This window comes from Brassica oleracea, chromosome C4 (genome assembly GCF_000695525.1).
Source record: "Brassica oleracea var. oleracea cultivar TO1000 chromosome C4, BOL, whole genome shotgun sequence".
Lineage (NCBI taxonomy): Eukaryota > Viridiplantae > Streptophyta > Magnoliopsida > Brassicales > Brassicaceae > Brassica > Brassica oleracea.
Window position 1 is genome coordinate 44050683 of NC_027751.1, and position 23854 is coordinate 44074536.

Here is a 23854-nt window from a genome sequence, read left to right on the forward strand (position 1 = left end):
TAATATTTTCTTTTAGTGGCAGAGTAGATCAGTCAATAGGACATATTAAAAAAAGATAATAGGTATATATAAAGAGATGTAGGTATATATATATATGTGACTAATAATATACATCTAAATAGTAAATATTGATTCTAATTTCTGAATAACACTCCTTCATTTTTTTGAATCTATCAGTTTTGTGCACCATATATTTATGATACCAAAGTGTGTGTTTATATCAACTGTTATAAGTATGTGTTTTGATCACTTGGTAAGTAAGTATGAGTTTTATATTACTTAAAACAAATATCTGTTAGATAAATATTTATATACACTTATATTTCAATATTTATAAGATATTTATATCCAATGAATCACACTGTTAATAATCTTCTTCTTTTTTTGTGTCAAATACACTGTTAGTAATCTAACATTGGAAATCCGCTAACGCAGAAAAATATAAATCTAATTGGTGTAGTTGGGGACTTTGCTAACGTCACTAGTTGGGAAATCCGCTAACGTCACTAGTTTAAGTTTCAATTTGGGCGATACACCTTACATGCTCTGATTTTATGAGGATCAATTCAGACCATTGAAAATATCCAAAAGCAAAATTCTAATGAGGAAAAAAAAATATTGTTAACAAAAAAAAAAAAAAAGATTTTTTTACAACATTGGAATGTTGGTAAAGTTTTCAATATGGATTGATAATCATGATAATAGTATTTAAGCGGATACATTTGTAATTTCATTAGTTTTGATGATATAGATTATCATCAACCGAAACTCATACTAATTTTCAAGCCTAGTAGAAATCATAATGTTTATACCATGTTTCATGAATTACAAGCTTCAACCACTAGACAACTCTCATCTGATTTTGTATTATGTAAAAAGTTGTGTCAATATCCAAATTGTTTCAACTGTCATATGATTAATTACTGATGACATATTTGTGTCATTGTGTGTACATACACACACACACACACACACACACACACACATATATATATATTCAACAATGGCTTTTCCTGTAAGTTGACAGTACTCCCATATTTTACTGTCACCTCCCCATTACAAGAAGCCTTCCATCAGAAGCACTCTTCTCTCCATTGCACGAAACATATTTATTTTGCCTTTTTTGTTCTTTACTAAGGAAAAGGAAATATATTCTGTTATTTTTAGTTTGATCGTCATAAAAAATGAATTGCAAATTATAATTTCCTTTTCTGTTTTCCTTCAACTACTTTATTGATACATATCTTTGTCTTAATTATGGATTGAGAACCACACATGTGCCTACTTTATTGATACATATCTTTGTCTTAGTTATGGATTGAGAACCAAACAGTGAGAATAACATACTAGCTACATATTTCAAATATACCAAACTCAAGAAAATTGTTAATTACCAATTGAAAAGAAACATCTTAACCTACTAGAGCTTTAGCCCCCCTCGGTATTCCTTCCCCCCCCCCCATATATCATTAGTTTGTTTTACCTCTTAAAACTCCGAGTTAGTGTAAAATACATGTTTAATCAGTAATAGTGTGTTAACCCTGAGGATCTTTTGGTCATTTGACATTTGAAATACAAGTACCATAAGACCATCAACATCTCTGGATTCTTAAAATGAATTTTTAACAAAAAAATTATCTAAAATTATAGGGGCTCCAGGAAAAACTAAATAACCGGTAACCAAAACCACAAAATAAAGACCGAAATACGTTGGATCTTTGCACTGTTCGCGGGCCCCACCGACGCGTGGGGGCCCGCGATTGGTTCGCTCTAAATTTTTTTATTTTTTTTTCAAAAGAAAAAAAAAAAAAAAAAAAAAAATTTCCTAAGAAACGATAATCATGCCCTAATGAGTTGTGTGATAGGTTCTTAACGCCAAGTCTTGAGTTATATAACAAGACTAACAAGTCATCTTCTATACAAAGGGAGAGAAAAATATTTTGGAGGAACAATGGCAACAACAAGACAGATCGTGGAACAGCCACAATCGCCACTTATTCAACGCATCAAGAGCTCGGGGACCATAAGCATCAATGGAAGCCCTATGAATGATGACAAAGAAGAGGAGTTTTCACGCTCTTCTTTGGCTTTGTTTAAGGCAAAAGAAGATGAAATTGAGAGGAGGAAGATGGAGGTTAGGGATAGAGTCCAGTCAAAGCTTGGACTCGCTGAGGAAGCTACTAGGAGACTAGCCGAGATTCGGGAAGTAAGTTTGGTTCTAAACATTTTCAAGAACTTGAAAAAACATTTTCATTGTTTTAGAGAGTTGTGGTTGTGAAATATTCAGGAGCTGGAATCTCTAACCGATCCAATGCGAAAGGAGATATCTGCGATAAGGAAAAGAGTCGATGCTATTAACCGGGAACTCAAGCCTTTAGGACAGAGCTGTCAGAAAAAGGTAATGAATGTGTGTTCATTAATCTTTTAGCTTTATTGCATATTTATATCTTAATGGTTGTTTTTTTTTTCTCTACAGGAGAAGGAATTCAAAGAAGCACTTGAAGCTTACAATGACAAGAACAAAGAGAAAGCTATGTTTGTTAGCAAGTTAGTTGAGGTGAAACATTCTGTCTCAGTTTGTCTTTTCTGTTTAAAATGATCGTTGTTTCTTTTTTGAATCTTTTTGGGTATGAAATATGTTCAGCTTGTTACTGAAAGTGAGAAACTGCGAATGACAAAGCTTGAGGAACTCAGCAAAAGCATTGACATTTCGTTACACTAATTAACACCAAGATGATGACAATTAAAGGTTTCAAGAAATCAGCCAGCTTTGCTACTTACTTCTGCACTTTTCTAATTGTTTTGCTTGTCTTTGTGATGATGTCTTATTTCTTGATTTAGCAGAGAAGTATATTCAAACATTGTAAGTCTACAACGTCAGCAATAGAATATACTAATGATAACTTCATAAATATGCCTCCCTCATGTCTCTTTGCCTTATTTAGGTTTTCAATTGTTTTCTGTGTTGGCAATGTCTTTTGCTACTTTGCTAAGACCTTGAAGCCACTACTTGTCTGTATCGTCTTCATCATCAGGCAGGCAGATACAATCTTGGAGGGATGAGCTCTATGAACTTATCTAAAGATTCAGAATGCCCAAGAATCATCACGGGATTCATAATGAAAAATGGAGTGATCTGATTTAAGATCAAGATTCATTTTTAATGTAGCCAAAAACCAATCACAATCAGAATAATCCCTTTTCAAAAAAAAAAATTACAAGAATAGACAGTTAAGAAATTATCCATCCTGAAAATAGATATTCAAAGTTAAATAAATCTTACTGCAAGAAGAACCCTAACCAACCAAGTTGCTTTGTCTAGCGGTATAGGAGCTCCAGCTGGAGTGCCCGCCCCTGGGTTCGAGCCTTGGCCACTGCGGAATTTACATGTGGGCTGCAGCACCCGAGACCAAAAACCTTTACACGGTGAGCCACATGGTGACGCCCTGGCAGCGTCTATGCTATGCTCACTTCGGTCTCTAGTCTGGACCACTTCGGTGGGGCCAGGATACTCGGTTAGCAAAAAAAAAAAAAAAAGAACCCTAACCTAAAACTTAGTGCGCAAGCAAGGAGTGCGATATTGCAAAACCACACGTGGGCCGATTTAAAAGAAATGGGCCTCTTAACCAAATTAAATTCGGTTTAAGTTATAAACCGGAACTTGTTTATGATTTTGTTCTTAATCCGGTTTACAAGTCAGAAAGGCGGAGAGAAGAGGTTTCTGCGATGCCGGTAAACCCTAGCAACGGCGGAATCGAGGAAGAGAAGATGAAGAAGAAGGCGAAGGTGGTGGTCATAATGGGGCCCACGGGATCAGGAAAATCGAAGCTAGCCGTAGACTTGGCGTCTCACTTCCCGGTGGAGATCATAAACGCCGACGCAATGCAGATCTACAGTGGCCTCGACGTTCTCACGAACAAAGTCACCATCAACGAGCAGAAAGGTTTCAACTTTTTTTTTATTCTTCGTGATCCCAATTGAACTTCTGATTAATGAAAATTAGGTTTTAGGAGTGCCTCATCATCTACTTGGGACGGTGAGCCCAGATATGGAGTTCACTGCTAAGGACTTTCGAGACTCCGCCATTCCTGTGAGTGCCTCCAACTGAATCAAAAGGTTTCATTTCTTATGTTATATGATAAATCATATAGGAGGATTGTGCTATAAGTAAGGGTTTGGTTGGTATGATTAATATAGTTTGTGATTGATTTGGTGTTCACAGCTTATTGAAGAGATCATTTCTCGCAACCACGTTCCTGTTCTTGTTGGAGGAACTAATTATTATATACAGGTGAATGTTGTTGTTCATGTCTGGCAACATCATCGTATGATTAAACTTTGCTTATCTTATTAATGTTGTTCATGTAGGCTCTTGTCAGTAAATTTCTTCTTGAGGATTCAACAGAAGACAGTGATGAGTGCTGTTCAAATGTTGCTCCAGGTATCTAGAGTCTCTATCACCATGTTACCCTTTTATTTAGAAAACGTTTATGACCGGATGATAAGAGTTTTTTCTGCTTGACGAAGGCTTGGATGTGGAGTCTATCTCTGGGAGAGATGATTTGAGCCATGGCTATGACCTTCTTAAAGAGCTTGATCCTGTGGCAGCAAACAGAGTTCACCCTAATAATCACAGAAAAGTGAGATTTACTTCTATCTAGATATACTACCAGAGTATCCTGATTGGTTTGTGGCTTTGCTGGTCTGTTTACTCATCTCTTGTCCGATGTTGTTGTTGTTGTTGTTGTAGATTAATCAATACCTGAGCTTGCATGCTAGCAGAGGAGTTCTTCCAAGCAAGCTACATCAGGAAAACGCTGCAGAGGTAAAATTTCTCCTTCTTTTAAATGCTGCTGTGAGTAGTTAATTAAGTAATGTACGCGGCAGGGCAGAACTGGGGATGCATCGATGCCTCCTCTCGATTTGACTACTGTTTGATATGTATGGACGCTGAAACCACGGTGCTGGACGAATACGTTGGACAAAGAGTGGATTCCATGGTAGATGCCGGACTACTTGACGAAGTCTATGACATCTACAAACCAGGAGCTGACTATACCAGAGGCCTAAGGCAGTCTATAGGCGTCAGAGAGTTTGAAGACTTCCTGAAAACGTATCTCCCAGACACAAATAGCTCCGCTAATGATAAGGCCTTGAAGGAGAATCTGAGGAAGATTCTTGATTCTCCAAAAGATGATAAGTTGAGGGTTATGCTGGAGGAAGCAATTGATTGTGTCAAGCTAAATACCAGAAGGCTCCTACGTCGTCAAGTAAGCAAAAACGTTTTTGGTGAATTGGTCGGATAAGCATTTGATTCTTTTTGTATGTTGTGTTTCAGAAAAGGAGAATCAATCGGCTAGAAACGGTCTTTGGCTGGAATATCCATCACGTTGATGCAACAGAGTGCTTACTAAGTAAGTATACACTATCAAGGCTACTTATAGAACAAACTTTAACAATCTCTCTTGTTGGTGTGTGTTGTTTTAAAAGGCAAATCAGAAGATTTATGGGATGCGCAAGTGGTTAAATCGGCTGCAGAGATTCTCCAGTCTTTCCTGGAAACAGAAACTGAGTTGGGTCATGATTCAACCTTAAGAAAGTCAGTGGAAAGAGATCTATGGAGTCAATACGTTTGTGAGGTACAATAAAGTTTCGTTTACACTCAAAAGTGGAATCTTGTATAAAACTGAAAATCATGTTTGTGGAAGCAGGCTTGTGGAAATAAGGTACTAAGAGGAAGACACGAGTGGGATCATCACACACAAGGTCGTGTACATCGTAAGAGAACCGCACGATTTAAAAAAACTCAAAATTTCAAAAACAGAGAGAAGCAACAAGAAGAAGAAGAAGTGGGGATTTGCAGAGGGACATCGTGAAAACTGAAAAACGTTCATTATGTTCATATTGGACCCATTTAAAAGAAAAAGCCCATCAAGGCATTATTACAATTATTAAAGATAATATTTTGGTGTTTGCAAAATTGTATTCATCTATGGCATTTCAATTTTTTTTAATCGTTGTAAAATTGAATGTTTACTTTTTAAAACAGTTATATAATCAGAGCCAAAAAAGAGTTTGATAATCAAACTGATAATTTTATATCTACAAGAACAATTTATCACGATTGCCACGAGCAAAACTTTGATTTAATATATATGGTGGTAAACTGGTAGCTGGTAGTTGACGAAAAGAAATATAACAGATTTATACGATTGCGTCATGCTATTTTGCCTGTTTTGTATTTGTGAATGGAATATGTGAAAATGAAATGTGTTGAAAGCTTTTTATATTTCCAAAATTTTGTTAAATAAATTGAGAATATATTGTCATTTCATTGATGTAGAAACTATTTTCACCCACTCCAAATTATTTATTGCGAAAGTTGCATTATGTTTTGTAAAAGCCATATTTAATTCAAGCCAAAAAGTCGACAAGTTCATGACTTATATTATCCAGTTCTGAATCAACTGAAAAATATAGTTTTACTTGTAAAAGAAAGGGGAAAAAACAGTTGTTCTGAACCATGTTCGAAAACGCGGTCGTCTATGCGCTATTCGGAGGTTGAACACGGCGATTATGTCCAAATCGGTGTAGCCAGGCGTTGATCTGCGTTGACCCGCGTAAGACCGCCTAATTTTCGCGTTGACCGCCTAATTCCCACCTAGACCCGCGTTGACCGTCTAAGTTCTTTTTTTCGTCTGTGTAAGTTAAAACACGGTTGAATATTTTTTACTCATTACTTACAGATTTTGTATAATTATTCATTACTAAATAATTATAATTAGCTATCAAACCCAAAACAAACACATACATACTACATTTAGGGATTTTTTTCGTACCATACCCACCATTAACGAATCAGAAAAAGACTGTTTAAAATTATATATATAAAATCATATAATTATGTCTAAGAACTTATATCATCATGTTTAAAATTAGCTAAATATATTATAAATATATTAAATGGTATTTAAAATTAGGCTTCGCGTAATTTCTGAATACTTTTCGATTTTTCGGTAACTTGCTAGGTCCGGAGTTACCGCTCGACTAGCGCACACCGTAGTTTTGAACAAGAGGAATAAAGATAAAGAGGGAACTCCAACAAAAATGGTTCTTTAATTTGATTATGTATTTTAATAGACACGTATCATACTTTAACTATTCAGGTAACACGGTCACCCTAAAATAGTATTGCAATTTATTTATTTGAAAATTTTCTTTTCAAAACACATGGTACGTTCCAAGAAAATTAAATTCTAAATAATAATGCAGATGAGAGACTATACTAACTACTTTTGATCAAAAAAAAAAGAGACTATACTAACTACTAAAGTACTTTTTTTTACTGAACTTGTTATGAAATAACTTATAATATAAGGCGGCTCGGCCGACCAATAAATAATAAACAGGATATAAGGCGGCTCGGCCGACCAATAAATAATAAACAGGATATAAGGCGGCTCGGCCGACCAATAAATAATAAACAGGATATAAGGCGGCTCGGCCGACCAATAAATAATAAACAGGATATAAGGCGGCTCGGCCGACCAATAAATAATAAACAGGATATAAGGCGGCTCGGCCGACCAATAAATAATAAACAGGATATAAGGCGGCTCGGCCGACCAATAAATAATAAACAGGATATAAGGCGGCTCGGCCGACCAATAAATAATAAACAGGATATAAGGCGGCTCGGCCGACCAATAAATAATAAACAGGATATAAGGCGGCTCGGCCGACCAATAAATAATAAACAGGATATAAGGCGGCTCGGCCGACCAATAAATAATAAACAGGATATAAGGCGGCTCGGCCGACCAATAAATAATAAACAGGATATAAGGCGGCTCGGCCGACCAATAAATAATAAACAGGATATAAGGCGGCTCGGCCGACCAATAAATAATAAACAGGATATAAGGCGGCTCGGCCGACCAATAAATAATAAACAGGATATAAGGCGGCTCGGCCGACCAATAAATAATAAACAGGATATAAGGCGGCTCGGCCGACCAATAAATAATAAACAGGATATAAGGCGGCTCGGCCGACCAATAAATAATAAACAGGATATAAGGCGGCTCGGCCGACCAATAAATAATAAACAGGATATAAGGCGGCTCGGCCGACCAATAAATAATAAACAGGATATAAGGCGGCTCGGCCGACCAATAAATAATAAACAGGATATAAGGCGGCTCGGCCGACCAATAAATAATAAACAGGATATAAGGCGGCTCGGCCGACCAATAAATAATAAACAGGATATAAGGCGGCTCGGCCGACCAATAAATAATAAACAGGATATAAGGCGGCTCGGCCGACCAATAAATAATAAACAGGATATAAGGCGGCTCGGCCGACCAATAAATAATAAACAGGATATAAGGCGGCTCGGCCGACCAATAAATAATAAACAGGATATAAGGCGGCTCGGCCGACCAATAAATAATAAACAGGATATAAGGCGGCTCGGCCGACCAATAAATAATAAACAGGATATAAGGCGGCTCGGCCGACCAATAAATAATAAACAGGATATAAGGCGGCTCGGCCGACCAATAAATAATAAACAGGATATAAGGCGGCTCGGCCGACCAATAAATAATAAACAGGATATAAGGCGGCTCGGCCGACCAATAAATAATAAACAGGATATAAGGCGGCTCGGCCGACCAATAAATAATAAACAGGATATAAGGCGGCTCGGCCGACCAATAAATAATAAACAGGATATAAGGCGGCTCGGCCGACCAATAAATAATAAACAGGATATAAGGCGGCTCGGCCGACCAATAAATAATAAACAGGATATAAGGCGGCTCGGCCGACCAATAAATAATAAACAGGATATAAGGCGGCTCGGCCGACCAATAAATAATAAACAGGATATAAGGCGGCTCGGCCGACCAATAAATAATAAACAGGATATAAGGCGGCTCGGCCGACCAATAAATAATAAACAGGATATAAGGCGGCTCGGCCGACCAATAAATAATAAACAGGATATAAGGCGGCTCGGCCGACCAATAAATAATAAACAGGATATAAGGCGGCTCGGCCGACCAATAAATAATAAACAGGATATAAGGCGGCTCGGCCGACCAATAAATAATAAACAGGATATAAGGCGGCTCGGCCGACCAATAAATAATAAACAGGATATAAGGCGGCTCGGCCGACCAATAAATAATAAACAGGATATAAGGCGGCTCGGCCGACCAATAAATAATAAACAGGATATAAGGCGGCTCGGCCGACCAATAAATAATAAACAGGATATAAGGCGGCTCGGCCGACCAATAAATAATAAACAGGATATAAGGCGGCTCGGCCGACCAATAAATAATAAACAGGATATAAGGCGGCTCGGCCGACCAATAAATAATAAACAGGATATAAGGCGGCTCGGCCGACCAATAAATAATAAACAGGATATAAGGCGGCTCGGCCGACCAATAAATAAATTAAATTACTAGTAAATAATATAGGTTGTATTCCGGCCATTATAACATGATATAAATAATAGTAGAGGCGGTATACCGACCATTATAACAGGGTATAAATGATACAAATAAATTTTACCGAATCGCAGAGTGATCGTGCTGATAACGTGTTATGAAATAACTTATAATTTATAGTATCGAGAAATTTAAATAAGAGTAGAATTTAATACCCGTAGGAAGCAAATAACACTAGTATAAGGGAGAGAGTTTATTATAAGAAGGAAGAAGAAAATGTAATGATTCTTTGATGAATTACTCTTGTTCTTGTTTATGGTGTACAAAAGAGTGAGATGAGTGATGGTATTTATAGTGAACAACAATACATAAAATAACAAAGATAGTGCTTAATTTGGTAAATGAGTGGGTGATCATAGTGTTTGATGAGTAGATGATCATAGTGCTTGAGTTGGTAAAGGAGTGGATGATCATAGTGCTTGAGTTTGGTAAAGAAGTGGATGATCATTTCAATGCTTAATTTATAACAGAACTAAAGTACTTGTAATGTGTATTATTGGAACTTATTTTTCCAGTGATCGACTCTAATTTTTTTTTGAAGAACTAAAATATGTAGGTTTATGATATAAATATGTTAACAATTTTTTTATATATAAATATGTTAACAAACGTTCTAAAAAAAAAATGTTAACAAGTTTGATTATCTTGTCTACTTGGTCTTACAGCAAAAGAAGCATTAAGTGTTGACCGGGTGATTGTGGTCGAGTGGTAAGGAGACGGGACTGAGACGCCAACGCGTTTCAGATTCGATCTAACTGTTGCGCGAAACTAAGTCACAATTATTCTGATCACCTTACACGGATATGTGCATATGCTTTAGGGCCTTTTTGAATATCCGGAGAGAGGGTCTATCTGTGGGTTGCACCTCCACTTGGGGATTAGTTTGGACATCTCCATGGACCTGGGATACCCCAAGGTTAATCAAAAAAAAAAAAAAATTCAGTGTTCAGAAAGCAAGGATAATATTCTTGAAACCCGATGAAAATGAAATATGTATAGAACTGAAATCGGATTAGCAAAACTTAGAAGTCTAAAATTCAAATTCACAGCAGGGGCGAAGCCGGGATATATTATGGAGGCATGTGCACCCGTAATTGTTATATATAGTTTTAATTTAGCAAAAGAAAACTAGTAGAATCTGTTGGATCAAATGGAAAAGTGAGGCTGTGCACCCACATTAACCCGGATTCCATTCCTTCTTCTCTTTATTAAAATTTTTATAATTTAATAAATTTTGTCGGTTCAACTTGTGCCAGTGTAAAATATGACACAAATAGATAAAATAATAAGATAATAATATTTTTAAAACTTCCGTGTAAATATATAGCCCCATTAAAATCATAAATTAATAATCTATCTATATAAAATTTTATATAAGTACAAAATAAACATTATATTATTTATTTTATATTCACAATGAAAATATCTTTATTTTTCTTAACATTTTAATATATTTTGATAATATTTAATAAAATTATATCGAAAACCATTTAACAATCATATAAAACATAAAAATATACACCAAATAAGATAATAAAATAATATGAAAGTCAAATTTCTAAAATTTGAATAATGTACATACGATAAAATCAAATATATTCGTATTTTATATATAAACATATTAAAAATAGAAAAAAAATTAAATAAGTAAACTTTTGTAAATTAATATCTGTATAAATTAATAAAATTTTAAACTCCCAACTAAGGGTGGGCATTTTACCCGAAATCCGAAGCCGCACCCGAACCCGATCCGAAAAACCCGAACCGAAATCCGAACCGAAATCCAAACCAAAATCCGAACCGAAGTAGCAAAATTATCCGAACGGGTATTGAATTAGGGGAAATTGGATATCCGAACCCGAACGGGTAATATCCGAACCCGAATGGATATCCGAAGATAACCGAACATATGTATAATTAACCTTATATTTCTAGTTTACATCTCTCATTTTATGTTAAATATTTATATTGATACTACACATACTTTAAGTTCATATGATACATACAAGTTCATATGATGTACATACAATGACGGAGAAAATGATTTGCTACTCACTTAAAATGCATGTCAAATTTTTTATTTCAAGAATTAACAAAAAGTTTCATCCAAAATTTAAAAACAATAACCCAATTAATGTCTTTTTAGTTTTAAAATGTTATGTCCAAATCTATTAGCCATTCAATCTATTAAAATAAAAAAAAAATAGTTAAGTGAAAGTTATATTTTTAAATACAAGAAATTTGAGAAATGAAAAATTTAATATATTTTTTCAAAATCTAAATATCCGAACCCGATCCGAAATAACCGAATCCGAACTAAAAATACCCGAACCCGACCCGAAATTCAAAAATACCCGAACGGGTTCTACACCTCTATATCGAAATACCCGAAAATCCAAAATATCCGACCCGAATTCGAACGGGTACTCAAACGCCCACCCCTAATCCCAACGTTATTAATTTATAAAGATTTTACTGTATATTTTATTAATGATTGTGCACCCACTCGATTTCACAGAAAGAAAACTGTTAATAAACCACATCGAAAAGTTATTATCTTCTCCACAGCTCATCAAACAGCATTTAGAACCAGCACCAAAACAAAACTAGAGTAACCAAATAAGCCTCGAAGCGCTTATTCGTTTTACCAAGATCATTTCTCTTTATCGCTTGACTGCAACTATACAACAACACAATGTCTCCCATAGAAATAAAGAGATTAAGACCGCACGCATCGATCTCGAAGCAACTCCAAACGAGTCTAAAACATCTATTATTGTACAATTTTTTAATTCTGTTTATAAAAATGACTCACCATAAATAATTTTTGACACAACCTACCCGAGCTCACTTATGCGTAATATAACTATAGGTTAACTCACTAAGGGCAGCATTAACAGGAGATCTTAGCTGGGTACTTAGGTAAAAAGGTGTGTGTGGGTCCCATCAATTTTTTAAAAACCACCTCTTACAGTTACCAATTACACGTAGCGGTCCGCGATTAGTTAGTTTTAAAAAAAAATAAAATTTAATTAGACAAAAATAAAAATAAAAATAAGAACCCCAAATGGGGTGTTAGGGTTAATGGTGCTCTAATAAGGTTTAGGAATTGACCAATTCAAAGTGACTCAACCATAAATGATCATCGTGTAAAAAGGAAAACCCACATCATGATTCTAAAAATAGTTACAGAGTTGAAAAACGATTAACTATGATCAATATATCTCTAGAGTTAATATATATATATATAAGCGTTTTATAATATGCAACAAACTTTTGACGTGACTTAGAGCATGATTATTGGAGGTTCTTAAAGTAGGAATTTTAGCGGAATATAAAAACCCGTCTCTTAATTTTTAACTAAAAAAGCTAAGAACCAACTCTTAAGAGACAAGTTTTTATATTCCGCTAAAAACTCCACCCTAAGAACCCTCAATAATCATGTTATTATGATGTTATTATAACCATTTTACTTTTTTAAAAATACTCTATTTTCACTAGTTCCATAAATTAATGTAGATTACGGTTTAGAAACCCATCGTTTTTACAAAAATAAATAACAACCATTAGATCATATAATATCTAGGCTGCATAAGATCTTGAAGACGGCTTAATGTTTATATATTCAGTTGTTTTTGAGAAATCAAAATAAAAACGTGTGTTTTAGACTACCCGTATTATTTTCTAAACTTTTGGTTATGTGACTCCACATTTTTTTACTTTATTGTTTCTCGAAGTTATGGGTTGGCCTTTTGACTGAAAAGTAAATGATGTCAAAGATTTTCGAAAGAGAACTGTGTGAGATGTAGAGTAAAGTCCACTTCTGCACAAATCAAGTGCATAGTTACATTAAATTATGAAAACATTAATGTTACTTTGTCATTGTACCAACTAGGCCTAGTACCAACCAATAAATACATAATCGTATTTTTTGTTTGACATCATATACATAATTGTATTCGACGAAACTTCTCATTAAATTATAATGTTTTTTTTTAAATGAAGGATAAATATAATACACATGGTTGTGTGACTGTATATATGGGGGGGGGGGGACATTAACATTTACAAAGGACACATGCAGGGCCATGTGGGGGGGGGGGTACATTAACATTTACAAAGGACACATGCAGGGCCATGTGAAGAGCCCTAAGTAAATTTAATGCGACTGTTCCTCTGAGGATACCGCTAGTTAATTATTTCTTTTATCTTTTTTAGCTACTTTCAGCTTTTTATTTCCGTTGACTCTCCCATTACTAGTCGTCATATCAATTTGTTAATCACAATTTAATTAGGTAGGTGGCAGTGAAGAAGACTGAAGTTTGGTAAACGTGGATTATTGTTGTTAAATAGGGTTTAAAAAGGTTTTTTTAAAAAAAAATTCGACTATACTCTTAGCTGACTAACGCCTTAGAACTTCAAGATGATATATCACACGTTTGTATGAAAATGTGAAATTTCATGTTCGCATAAACAATAACATGATATATATATATCGTGTTTCCATGTCAGAAACGTGTTATTTTACGAGATAAAATTGGACAAACAACTCCTTGGTAACCGAATGACATATAGTGAAAACCGAATGACTTTTTGTGAAGATAACTTGCTTCGGGAAAACTGATATGATTTTTTGACATCGAGCTCTCAGGTACTATACAGTTAAGTAACTATTTACAGAGCTAATAGTAATCTTCGGATGATTATACTATAAATATATAACTATAATAGGGGAAGAGCTGGTAGATTTTGATTGGAAAATTAATTTTTGAAACAAAAGAGGACCACTAATGGAAGCAATGAAAGCTAAAACATGTATAATTCTGAAATAGAAGAAATATTGTGGAACGTGAGGAAGTATTTTTTATAAAACATGTATCATTCTAAAATGGAGAATGGAGGAAGTATTATGTTTAGTGTTGAGATTTATTAAATCCATCTCCAACTCTATATTGTTCGATTATTACGATATTGTCCACTTTAGGTCTTAGGCAAGCCCGCATGAATTTACTTTTGGATTTCTTCCAAAATGTCTCGTACTAATTAGAGTTGGACATCTCTTTATATATTAGACTTTATATTGTCTAATTTCCAATGTGGGACTTAGATTGACATCTCACATTCTCTCCCTCAAACTAACGACCACACTCATATCGTGTATTCTTCCTTCAGCGGATTATCCTGGCACCACCTTGTACCAGTCGCAGGGCTTTCCTTTGAGAATGTGTCTTTCATAATATCTCGTTCATTTGAGAATGTTCTCCCATAACATCACAGGTTCCATGATCTTTTGACGTTTCTGCCATAGACCTTTTCTTCCACCTTGAAGAGTCTCATTCTTACTTTAAGGGTATTTTGGTCTTCTTCATCCTCATCGACCAAACCTGGAAGTTTGTCGATGACAACATCAGACAATGGATGGATGCGGATCCAAAGTCTTTGATGTGAGGTGCAGCTGTAGTCACGTCGGTCATCTGCTTTCGTGATCTCTCCTCCTGTCGTCAAGATCTAAGCTTAATCTTAATCTTAGATTTGAGTCTCCAACCAAAAGACCTTTCAAGTAGGAAGTGGACCCTTCAAGTAAGAATAAGAGAGGTTCGGCAGAGATCAAATTAAAAAGATCTTGGAAGTTAGTTGTGGGACACAAAATGAGTGTGGGACTTTGTTTAATATTTTACATTCTCCCCCTCAAACTAAGAACCACACTCATCTCATGTGTTTTTTTCCTTTGAGAATGTGTCTCCCACAACATCATGTTCCTTTGAGAATGTCATCACAGGTTCGATGATCATCTTGACTGTTTCTGCCGAACCTCTCTTATTCTTACTTAAAGGATATTTTGGTCTTCTTGCAGATCTTCGTCAACCTGGTGCTCTGATACCAATGTTGGGATTTATTAAATCCATGTTCAACTCTATATTATCTAATTAGTACGAGGCCTTTTGGGGTGAAAACCAAAAGTAAAACCATGCGGGCTTTCCTAAGGCCCAAAGTGGACAATATTGTACTAATCGGATAACATAGAGTTGGACATGGATTTAATAAATCTCAACATTGGTATCAGAGCACCAGGTTGACGAAGATCTGCAAGAAGACCAAAATACCCTTCAAGTAAGAATAAGGGAGGTTCGGCAGAAACAGTCAAGATGTTCATGGAACCTAAGATGACATTCTCAAAGGAACTGGATATTATGGGAGGCACATTCTCAAAGGAAAGAAACACACGAGATGAGTGTGGTCCTTAGTTTGAGGGGGAGAATGTGAAATATCAAACAAAGTCCCACATTGAAAATTAGACAAAGGAAAGTCTAATATATAAAGGGATGTCCAACTCTATTAATATGAGACCTTTTAGGAAGGAAACCAAAAGTAAAACCATGCGGGCTTGCCTGAGACCCAAAATGGACAATATCGTACTAATCAAACAATATAAAGTTGGACATGGATTTAATAAATCCCAACATTTTTGACTTCCAGGATCTTTGTTTGATATTTGGAGACTCAGATCTAAGCTTAAGATGAAGCCTAGATCTTGGTGACATGAGGAGAGATCACGAAAGCAGATGACCGACGTGACTACAGCTGCGCCTCTTAATCTCAGCATAGATATGACATCTCGAACTTCTTAGACATCTCCTTGAGAACCAGATCAAGTTTGTGTGTTACACAAGACGTTGCATGTGTTACGCCAGACACCAAGAGCATGGAATATGAAACTTGATCAGGTTCTCAAGGAGATGCCTAAGAAGTTCGAGATGTCATATCTAGGGAAGCTAAAGTACTACCTTGGCATAGAGGTGATTCAAGGAGCAGACGTAATCAGAAATTGATCTCCCTAATTCAAGTTGAAATTAAGGGGGTGAATGTTGGATAATTCCAAACTTGTGAAAACTTAACATATTATTAGATGTTTAATATATTAAGATAAACACAATAAAGAAACCTAGAAATAGGAAAATAATTTGAGATTTATGTTGAGATTTATTAAATCCATGTCCAACTCTATATTGTTTGATTAGTACGATATTGTCCACTTTGGGCCTTAGGCAAGCCCACATGGATTTACTTTTGGATTCCTTCCAAAAGACCTAATACTAATCAGAGTTGACATCTCTTTATATATTAGATTCCACTTTGTCTAATTTTCAATGTGGGACTTAGATTGACATCTCACATTCTCCCCCTCAAGCTAAGGACCACACTCATATCGTGTATTCTTCATTCAGCGGTTTATCTTGGCACCACCTTGTACCAGTAACCGCATGGCTTTCCTTTGAGAATGTGTCTTTCATAACATCTCGTTCCTTTGAGAATGTTCTCCCACAACATCACAGGTTCCATGATCTTTTGACGTTTCTGCCATAGACATTTTTTTTCCACATTGAAGAGTCTCATTCTTACTTTAAGGGTATTTTAGTCTTCTTGCAGAATCTCGTCAAACCTGACTCTGATACCAATTGTTGAGATTTATTAAATTCATGTCCAACTCTATATTGTTTGATTGGTACGATATTGTCCACTTTGGGCATTAGGCAAACCCGTATGAATTTACTTTTTGATTCTTTCCAAAAATGCTTCGTACTAATTAAAGTTGAACATTTTTTTATATATTAGATTCTATTCTGTCTAATTTCCAATGTGAGACTTAGATTGACATTTCTCATTTAGAAGCACTACTTTTTGAAACCAATATTCTAAATTTTACATAATCAAATCCCTACATCGTACGGAAATTTAAATTCCAAGAAAACACGCATTTTACAATGTAGACACCTAAAACTCTCCAAATCAACCAATCTAGGAAAACCGTTGCTTGGATGGGATGTCACCACCTAAATCTCTCCTAACCTAAACAGAATCGAACTAGAATTGTCACCTCAAACTAGAATAACTTGTTCCTTGAATGGGATGTTAATCACTTTAACTTTTCCTAACAGAAATCACCAAAAAAGAATAATAAGCATGAGTAAATTCTACGATTTCTAACTTTTGTACTTTAAAGAGGCTGCATGCATATCTTTATAAGCGTGCACATATTCCCCAATTTATTTTCATCTTATTTCACAGTTTACCATTCTTCTTTCCTCAGCCATAGGCATCAATATTGGTCCAACACTAATGAATGTAGAAACTGTAGAAGACTTTGCATAATCATTTAAATCATAAATTTACTATGCTGCAGTAACAAAGAGAGTCATAGAGATCATATATATTTTCCCAACAATTTGCTTTCGATTCAAGATTAAGCAATGATCTTGAGTTTATAAGAAGAAGAAAAAACAAAAAAAAAAAAACTTGATATTTAGAATGATAGCATACAATGTATAAGAAGAAATTCACATTGTGGAATCTCTCAAATATTAAATCACAACTCCAAGAAAAGAATAATGTAAGAAAAATCTATACTCCTTTCAAGAATAAAATGTAAATGAATAAAAATCCATAAAAATCTCTCAAATATTGAAAAAAACAAACCCAAAACAAAGAAGGAAAAAAAAATAGTTTTTTGTTTTTGTTTTTAAGTCTTACAGGCGTAAATGAGGAGAGAGAAATCAAGCTTGTCTTGTTCATCTTTCTGAACCATCTTCTTCTCTTCTAACCAAAGCCTGCTACTGTCCAAACCATTCCTTGTCCTAAACATGAACACAGCTTTTCCACAGCCTTCTGGATTACAAAAGAACCAATCATGAACATCCCACATGAGATCCACAAGCAACCCATCGACGAAAATCGTCTGATTCCCTCTGAAATTCCACTGAAGCCTCTTCACTTTCGTAACCGTCTTCTCATCGATACAAACAGAGAGAACAGGGGAACGATGAGTACTACTGCTCTGTTTCAAACCCTCTGTTTTCTCCGCGCTGCATCTGATGACGATCTCGTGCGAGTCTCCCGATTCAGCGAACTTAGCTTTGGTCGAGTAAAAGGTGTTCCCGGAGAAGTATTCTTGCCGAGAGATCAGAGACTTTCCCGAGTCGAAACCATCGAACGCCAAACCCTTTTTCTTTAAAGTTTCTTCGGAGGAGTCCCCGAGGAGGAGAGCTAACCTAGCATCCACGAGGACGATGACGTAGAAGCCTTGGATCGGTTCAGGGCCCGTGTTCGAGTCGTACTTAGCGGAAGAAAGATCCCATAAAACCTCGATTTTACCGAGATCAGAGTCGACGGATTTGTTTCCTTTCTTCTTGCGGAAGAAGCGAGAGGAAGTGTTGAGTTTGAGAGACGTCGAAGGGTTTTGATCCGCGGAGGAAACGGAGATGCTGAGACCGTGCGAAGGGTTGATCTTGTTGCACCATGTGACTTTGATGATGAGGTGCTTGGATGGTAAAGTGATTCTGTAGATGCTTGTGATGGAGGTTTGTATGGATGGTATGAGAGATGGAGGGATACAAGCGTTACTGGTGTTGTAGTTTGAACATGAAGATGGTAATGATAATGGATGTGTCACGTTTATTGAGTTTTCGCTGAAACATGACACCAAATCTCTCATCTTCAATGTTCCTGGGGAAAGAAAATGAAAATTTCCCAAGTTGTTTTTTTTTTTTGGTTTGTTTCCTTCTTGAAACAATAAAGTGTTTTTTTTTTGTGTGAACAATTAAAAGAAGATAAAATGCTGAGAAGAGGAAGAAGAAGAACCAATCTTGCTTTTCTTTTTTATCTCTCTTTCTTATTCTTTTTTTCTTAGAGAGAGAAGAAAAATTAGAAAAGTGAAGAGAGAGAGAGAAAGGGATGAGTTAGGGTGTTTCTGTGTGTGCAGTTGTACCAAGAAGACTGCATATGAATTGAGCTACAAGCCGAATTTAAGTAGTTTTGAGCTTTCCTTGTCCAGGGGAGACAACTTTTTTATTTTAAAATTTTATACTGCAATTGTGTATGCTAACTGTTTTAAAAAGATTTAGTACACCTTATGTCTTATTATTTATTTTATATGGGAATTGAATTGTTAGTCAGATATGGCTTTATTTTTTATATAAATATCCCAGTTCTGTACTTTGAATTTAGTTTATGATTTACAAGACAGAATGATAAAAACGTCACATGTTCTTATTTCGTCTAAAAAATCTATATAGATCCAAAAAAGAGTTTACGATTATAATTCTTCAAATATAATGGGTCAAAGCTACTCTAAGTTAATTCATAAATAATATCATTGATTTATTGATAATTTGGTACCAAACCATCTGCATGATTAAAGAAACCGTTTCCGTAAAATTAAAGGTAGGTTAGTAAAACAGTAATGACAAATTACGTTTTTATTCCATCTCGTAGTCAAGTGGAGAGTTACACCTTACAACCAGTAAGAAAACAAAAGAGTTTGAGGCGTAAAATTTTATTAGATTTATGGATGGATGGAAAATATATCTTGAATCCGTTTCGAAACATTAGATACATTTAAGCGTTTTAGAACTTGATAATAAAGCTTGGCATCAACACCATTAGTTGTACTTATTGTTGTGTTTACTGAATCAACTGTGTTGTATCGCTTGCTGGAAGTTGCATCAGATTATTGGCCCTAGTTAAGAGGAGCATGTTTTTTGGGTATATACTGAATTACGAAATCATAAAGAACGTACTTGGTGACTTAGTGTATACTTATACAAAATATAATCAACTACTATTATAATTAGAAGGAACGAAGAGAATTAAATTGAGAGAAAGGGTCAAGCCACTCGGTTCTTTAAACTTCAGAATATTTGAAAAAAATCATGTCGCTGCATGTGGTAAGAAGGTACGTCGAAATCAATACCTGCCCATTAGTCGATTTTCTATTCTCTGTTTCTTTTTTTTGGTAGCCTTAGAGTGGTTCAAGACTTTTTGTTATTAAAAACTTAAATATTAAAAGAATTTATCTAATGAATTTACCAATTTATACGGGACCTATTCCAAAGCTATAAAAAAAGAAGAAGATAATATTGGCCTAATTAATTAAGAATTCGGGAAATTGAAAAGGAGAAAGAATGGTGAATGTTCAAAAAAAAGAAAGAAGCTTTGGTGTAAAAGGAGATGATGAACCAAGCTCGCCTTGTAATGATAACTACATATCCAGGGGCGGACGTATGTGATAGTCTATGGGGTCACGTGCCCCCGTCTACTTTTTCAAAAAAAAAAATTATGTGTAGTTAGTTATGTATAATTATTAGTGAACACATAAGGTAACGTATCCCGACAAATTCTTCTCGTGAAATCATTACTCAAAAACACATAATTGTAGCCCAAAATTAAAATATAAAGCCCAATTTAAGAAACCCATTCAAAATTAAAAAAAATTAATGAAAGAAGTGGATGGTGAAAAGTTGACCTAGTGCAATACATCTTCATCTTTCGTTTTGTTTTCTTCCTTTTATTTTTTCCAATTAAAGTTTTCTGCTTCCAATCACAAAAAACTCTAAATCAGACGAACAAAAAAGTAACGCAGGTAAAAAGCTTCTATATTAAATTATTGTTGCTTCTTAAATAAGAACTATTACTTTTTGTCTAATTTTAAATTACGAATTTGCAATAGTTACGAACTTGCGATTTAACTATTTGATTATATGCTAGACTTTTTTTCTTCCAAATTGATAAAGACTTGATAACTATAGGATTATTGTTTTGTGTTAGCAAAACGTGAGGAATGTTTTGTGTTAGCAAAACGTGAGTACTTGGTTAATAAAAAATCATGAAAATTTAGAAACTATAGAATTGTTGTTTGAGGAATGTTTTTTTTTTCTTTTGCAGTTAAGTTTTCAATGGAAAAATATTTCAAACCCAAAAAAAAGTTTGAGTCTTTAGCTATGTCTGAAGATGAATTGGAGAAATTACCTTATGATCCCGGAGAAAGATGAAGAATTTTATTTAAATGAATTTAGTTATAAATGATATTGTGCCCCGGTAAAAAATGGTTCTGGATCCGCCCCTCTACATATCAGATAATAATATCTTTCGACAATGTCAAATGTCAGCATCAATTACTAAAAGCCAGTAAGATGATATGGGTTCATGATGAAAACACTTTCACAAGTTGAAAACATATGTTTATATATTAATGGATACGAACATTAAGGCAGCTAATATGACTCCAATGGATAGGAACATTTGGACGATTGTGATTCTGATATGAATCGGGAAGATCGACAGCAAACCCTACAAATATACAAGCCTTCTTATTGAAAGGTCCCCCTATTCCACTTGTGAGGGTTTACGGTCTATACTCTATATAATGTCCCCACAGGCCACAACGGACCATCATATTTAATTAAATACACCCATGTATGTAAGTGGCTTCTCATTCTATCACATGCAACACATAGGTTATTAACAGCACTGTTGTAATAAAATAATAGTCATTTCATTGCATAATAGCTACGCATTAGCTATTCGATCCATATGTATATTATACTCCCTCTCTATGTATGTGTTTTGTATGTTTCTCTATACATGTAGGATGTAGCTGGGTTTAAAAGGGTAAGTGTTGGTTTTGATGTATCTGTATGTTTTAGTTTTTAGCCCCGGGTTTCATGTATGTTAAAAATGTTTACATAGGCTTCTTAGTATTTATAGTGTTTACTAGGTGTTTTCCTGCACCATGTGCAGTAAATTTTTTTTTAAAATATAACTTATATTTAAACATAAAATTTATTAAATATTATAGATTTTACTATTTTCTTACTAACATTTAATATAGATTTGATATATATTAAATCAATTTGTATAAAACTAATAAAAATGATATAAAATTGTATAATTATCAAAATTTTAGCCTAAACAATATTTATAAAATTTGTAGATATATAAGAAACTAATGATCTTACGATTAGATATTTAATTTTTTTTAAAATTGTAGAAATTTTGAAAGTTTTGGTAATACAAATTGTATAATTATACAAAAGTAATAATATTTCAAAATTTGAAATGTTATATATGAATATATTTATTTTATAGATGATATATGAGCTATTACCATATTTAAAAAAATTTACCAAAAAAAAATATCAATATTAAATGTAATGTATGAATTATTATCATATTCTAATAAGTTTGCCAAAAATATAAATCAACATTAAATAAAATTATCCATATCATATTTTTTTGGAAGTCATGTCATCAATTTCAGTAGCTATGTCATATTTGTTTTGTGAAATTGATTGTAAAGATGATATGTGGCAAAATCACTTCGCAAATATAGTTCACGGGGATACGTATCAAAAATATTTACATATTATTTGAATAAAAAGACACAAAGGAGAGCAGAATTTACATATTATTTACATATTAAATCATCAAATGTCTAGCTTTCCTCATCGGACTTCCCATTCATGGTTCTAGAATTTAGACACAAGATAACTCAAAGATTAGACTTGTGAGTCGTTGTTCTGTATGATATGATTGCAAATTGCCGCAATTCGGCAGACTTAATTTCCTGACAGAGTTTTTTTGTTTTCTCTCTCAAAATAAAGATCCCAAATCTATCCAGAACATGGACACAAGACCACAAACTTAAATACTTACACTGATGAATAACATTTAAGATTCAGAATCTTGATTCTCATACAAGAACTTGAGTCAGGCGAGCACGACATCATTAATAAGAAATTATGTTTGGGCCTGGTTATATATATATATATATATATAACTTTTTTTTGTAACTGTCCTGGTTATATTACTTTCTGTACAAAAATAATTTACAGAGAGAGAGAGAGAGAGAGAGAGAGAGAGAGAGAGAGAGAGAGCAAGTACATTAAGGACCAGGGAACCATGAGCTTAATCAATGGCGTCGTTTAGGGAGAATATCAAAAGCAAATTTGGTTTAAAGTGCTGAATTTGAGGTACAAAATGTGAGAACTTGATTTGTTATGTTTTGCTTTGTTGTCATAAGTAGAATGTGAACAACTAACTACAGAGGTTAGGAGCAGTTAATTATAATAAGTCCAATTTGACTTCTTTTTTTTTTGAAAGATAAGTCCAATTTGACTTTTAAATCAATATAAAGTTTTAGTAAACATTAAATTGGTGATTTATCATTTGCCATACATGTGTGTGCATATGAGAAAGTAGTTTTGTAGGTTTCTTGAAAGTTTGTTAGCTAATCACTTTCTCATGAAACGGTTGACATTATTTCGAAGTTAAAATAAAAAGTTGTTTTGACAAAATCCTTATATAAATAATTAGGTCAGAAACACGAAGTTTGGTGGAAAACCCTCCACATGAATTTATAATATTCATTTTGGTAATATGATTCCACAAGATTTTATCCATAATTTGTTTAATCGAATGCTTATATCTATTTCAATTTCTGAACTTGTACAACCCAAAAACATCAACTTCTTTAGTGATGTCTTGGACTGTTTTGT

The 23854-nt window shown here is 34.5% G+C and overlaps 3 protein-coding genes across 3 annotated transcripts; 2 read left to right on the forward strand and 1 right to left on the reverse strand.

The window, feature by feature from the left end:
• Nucleotides 1–1930: 1930 nt before the first annotated feature.
• LOC106341218 lies at nt 1931–2873 on the forward strand. The gene is made up of 4 exons (XM_013780025.1): nt 1931–2206; nt 2288–2398; nt 2477–2557; nt 2645–2873. The coding sequence occupies exons 1-4, from the start codon at nt 1952–1954 to the stop codon at nt 2720–2722; spliced, it is 525 nt and encodes a 174-aa protein (XP_013635479.1). The 5' UTR covers nt 1931–1951; the 3' UTR covers nt 2723–2873.
• An 830-nt stretch (nt 2874–3703) lies between these two features.
• Nucleotides 3704–6074, forward strand: LOC106339518 (tRNA dimethylallyltransferase 2). Its single transcript, XM_013778346.1, has 10 exons — nt 3704–3943; nt 4011–4090; nt 4223–4291; nt 4369–4441; nt 4528–4640; nt 4751–4825; nt 4893–5270; nt 5339–5414; nt 5491–5639; nt 5712–6074. The coding sequence occupies exons 1-10, from the start codon at nt 3727–3729 to the stop codon at nt 5874–5876; spliced, it is 1395 nt and encodes a 464-aa protein (XP_013633800.1). The 5' UTR covers nt 3704–3726; the 3' UTR covers nt 5877–6074.
• An 11640-nt stretch (nt 6075–17714) lies between these two features.
• On the reverse strand, nt 17715–19331 carry LOC106339356. Its single transcript, XM_013778147.1, has one exon. The coding sequence runs from the start codon at nt 19012–19014 to the stop codon at nt 18043–18045; it is 972 nt and encodes a 323-aa protein (XP_013633601.1). The 5' UTR covers nt 19015–19331; the 3' UTR covers nt 17715–18042.
• Nucleotides 19332–23854: the final 4523 nt, after the last annotated feature.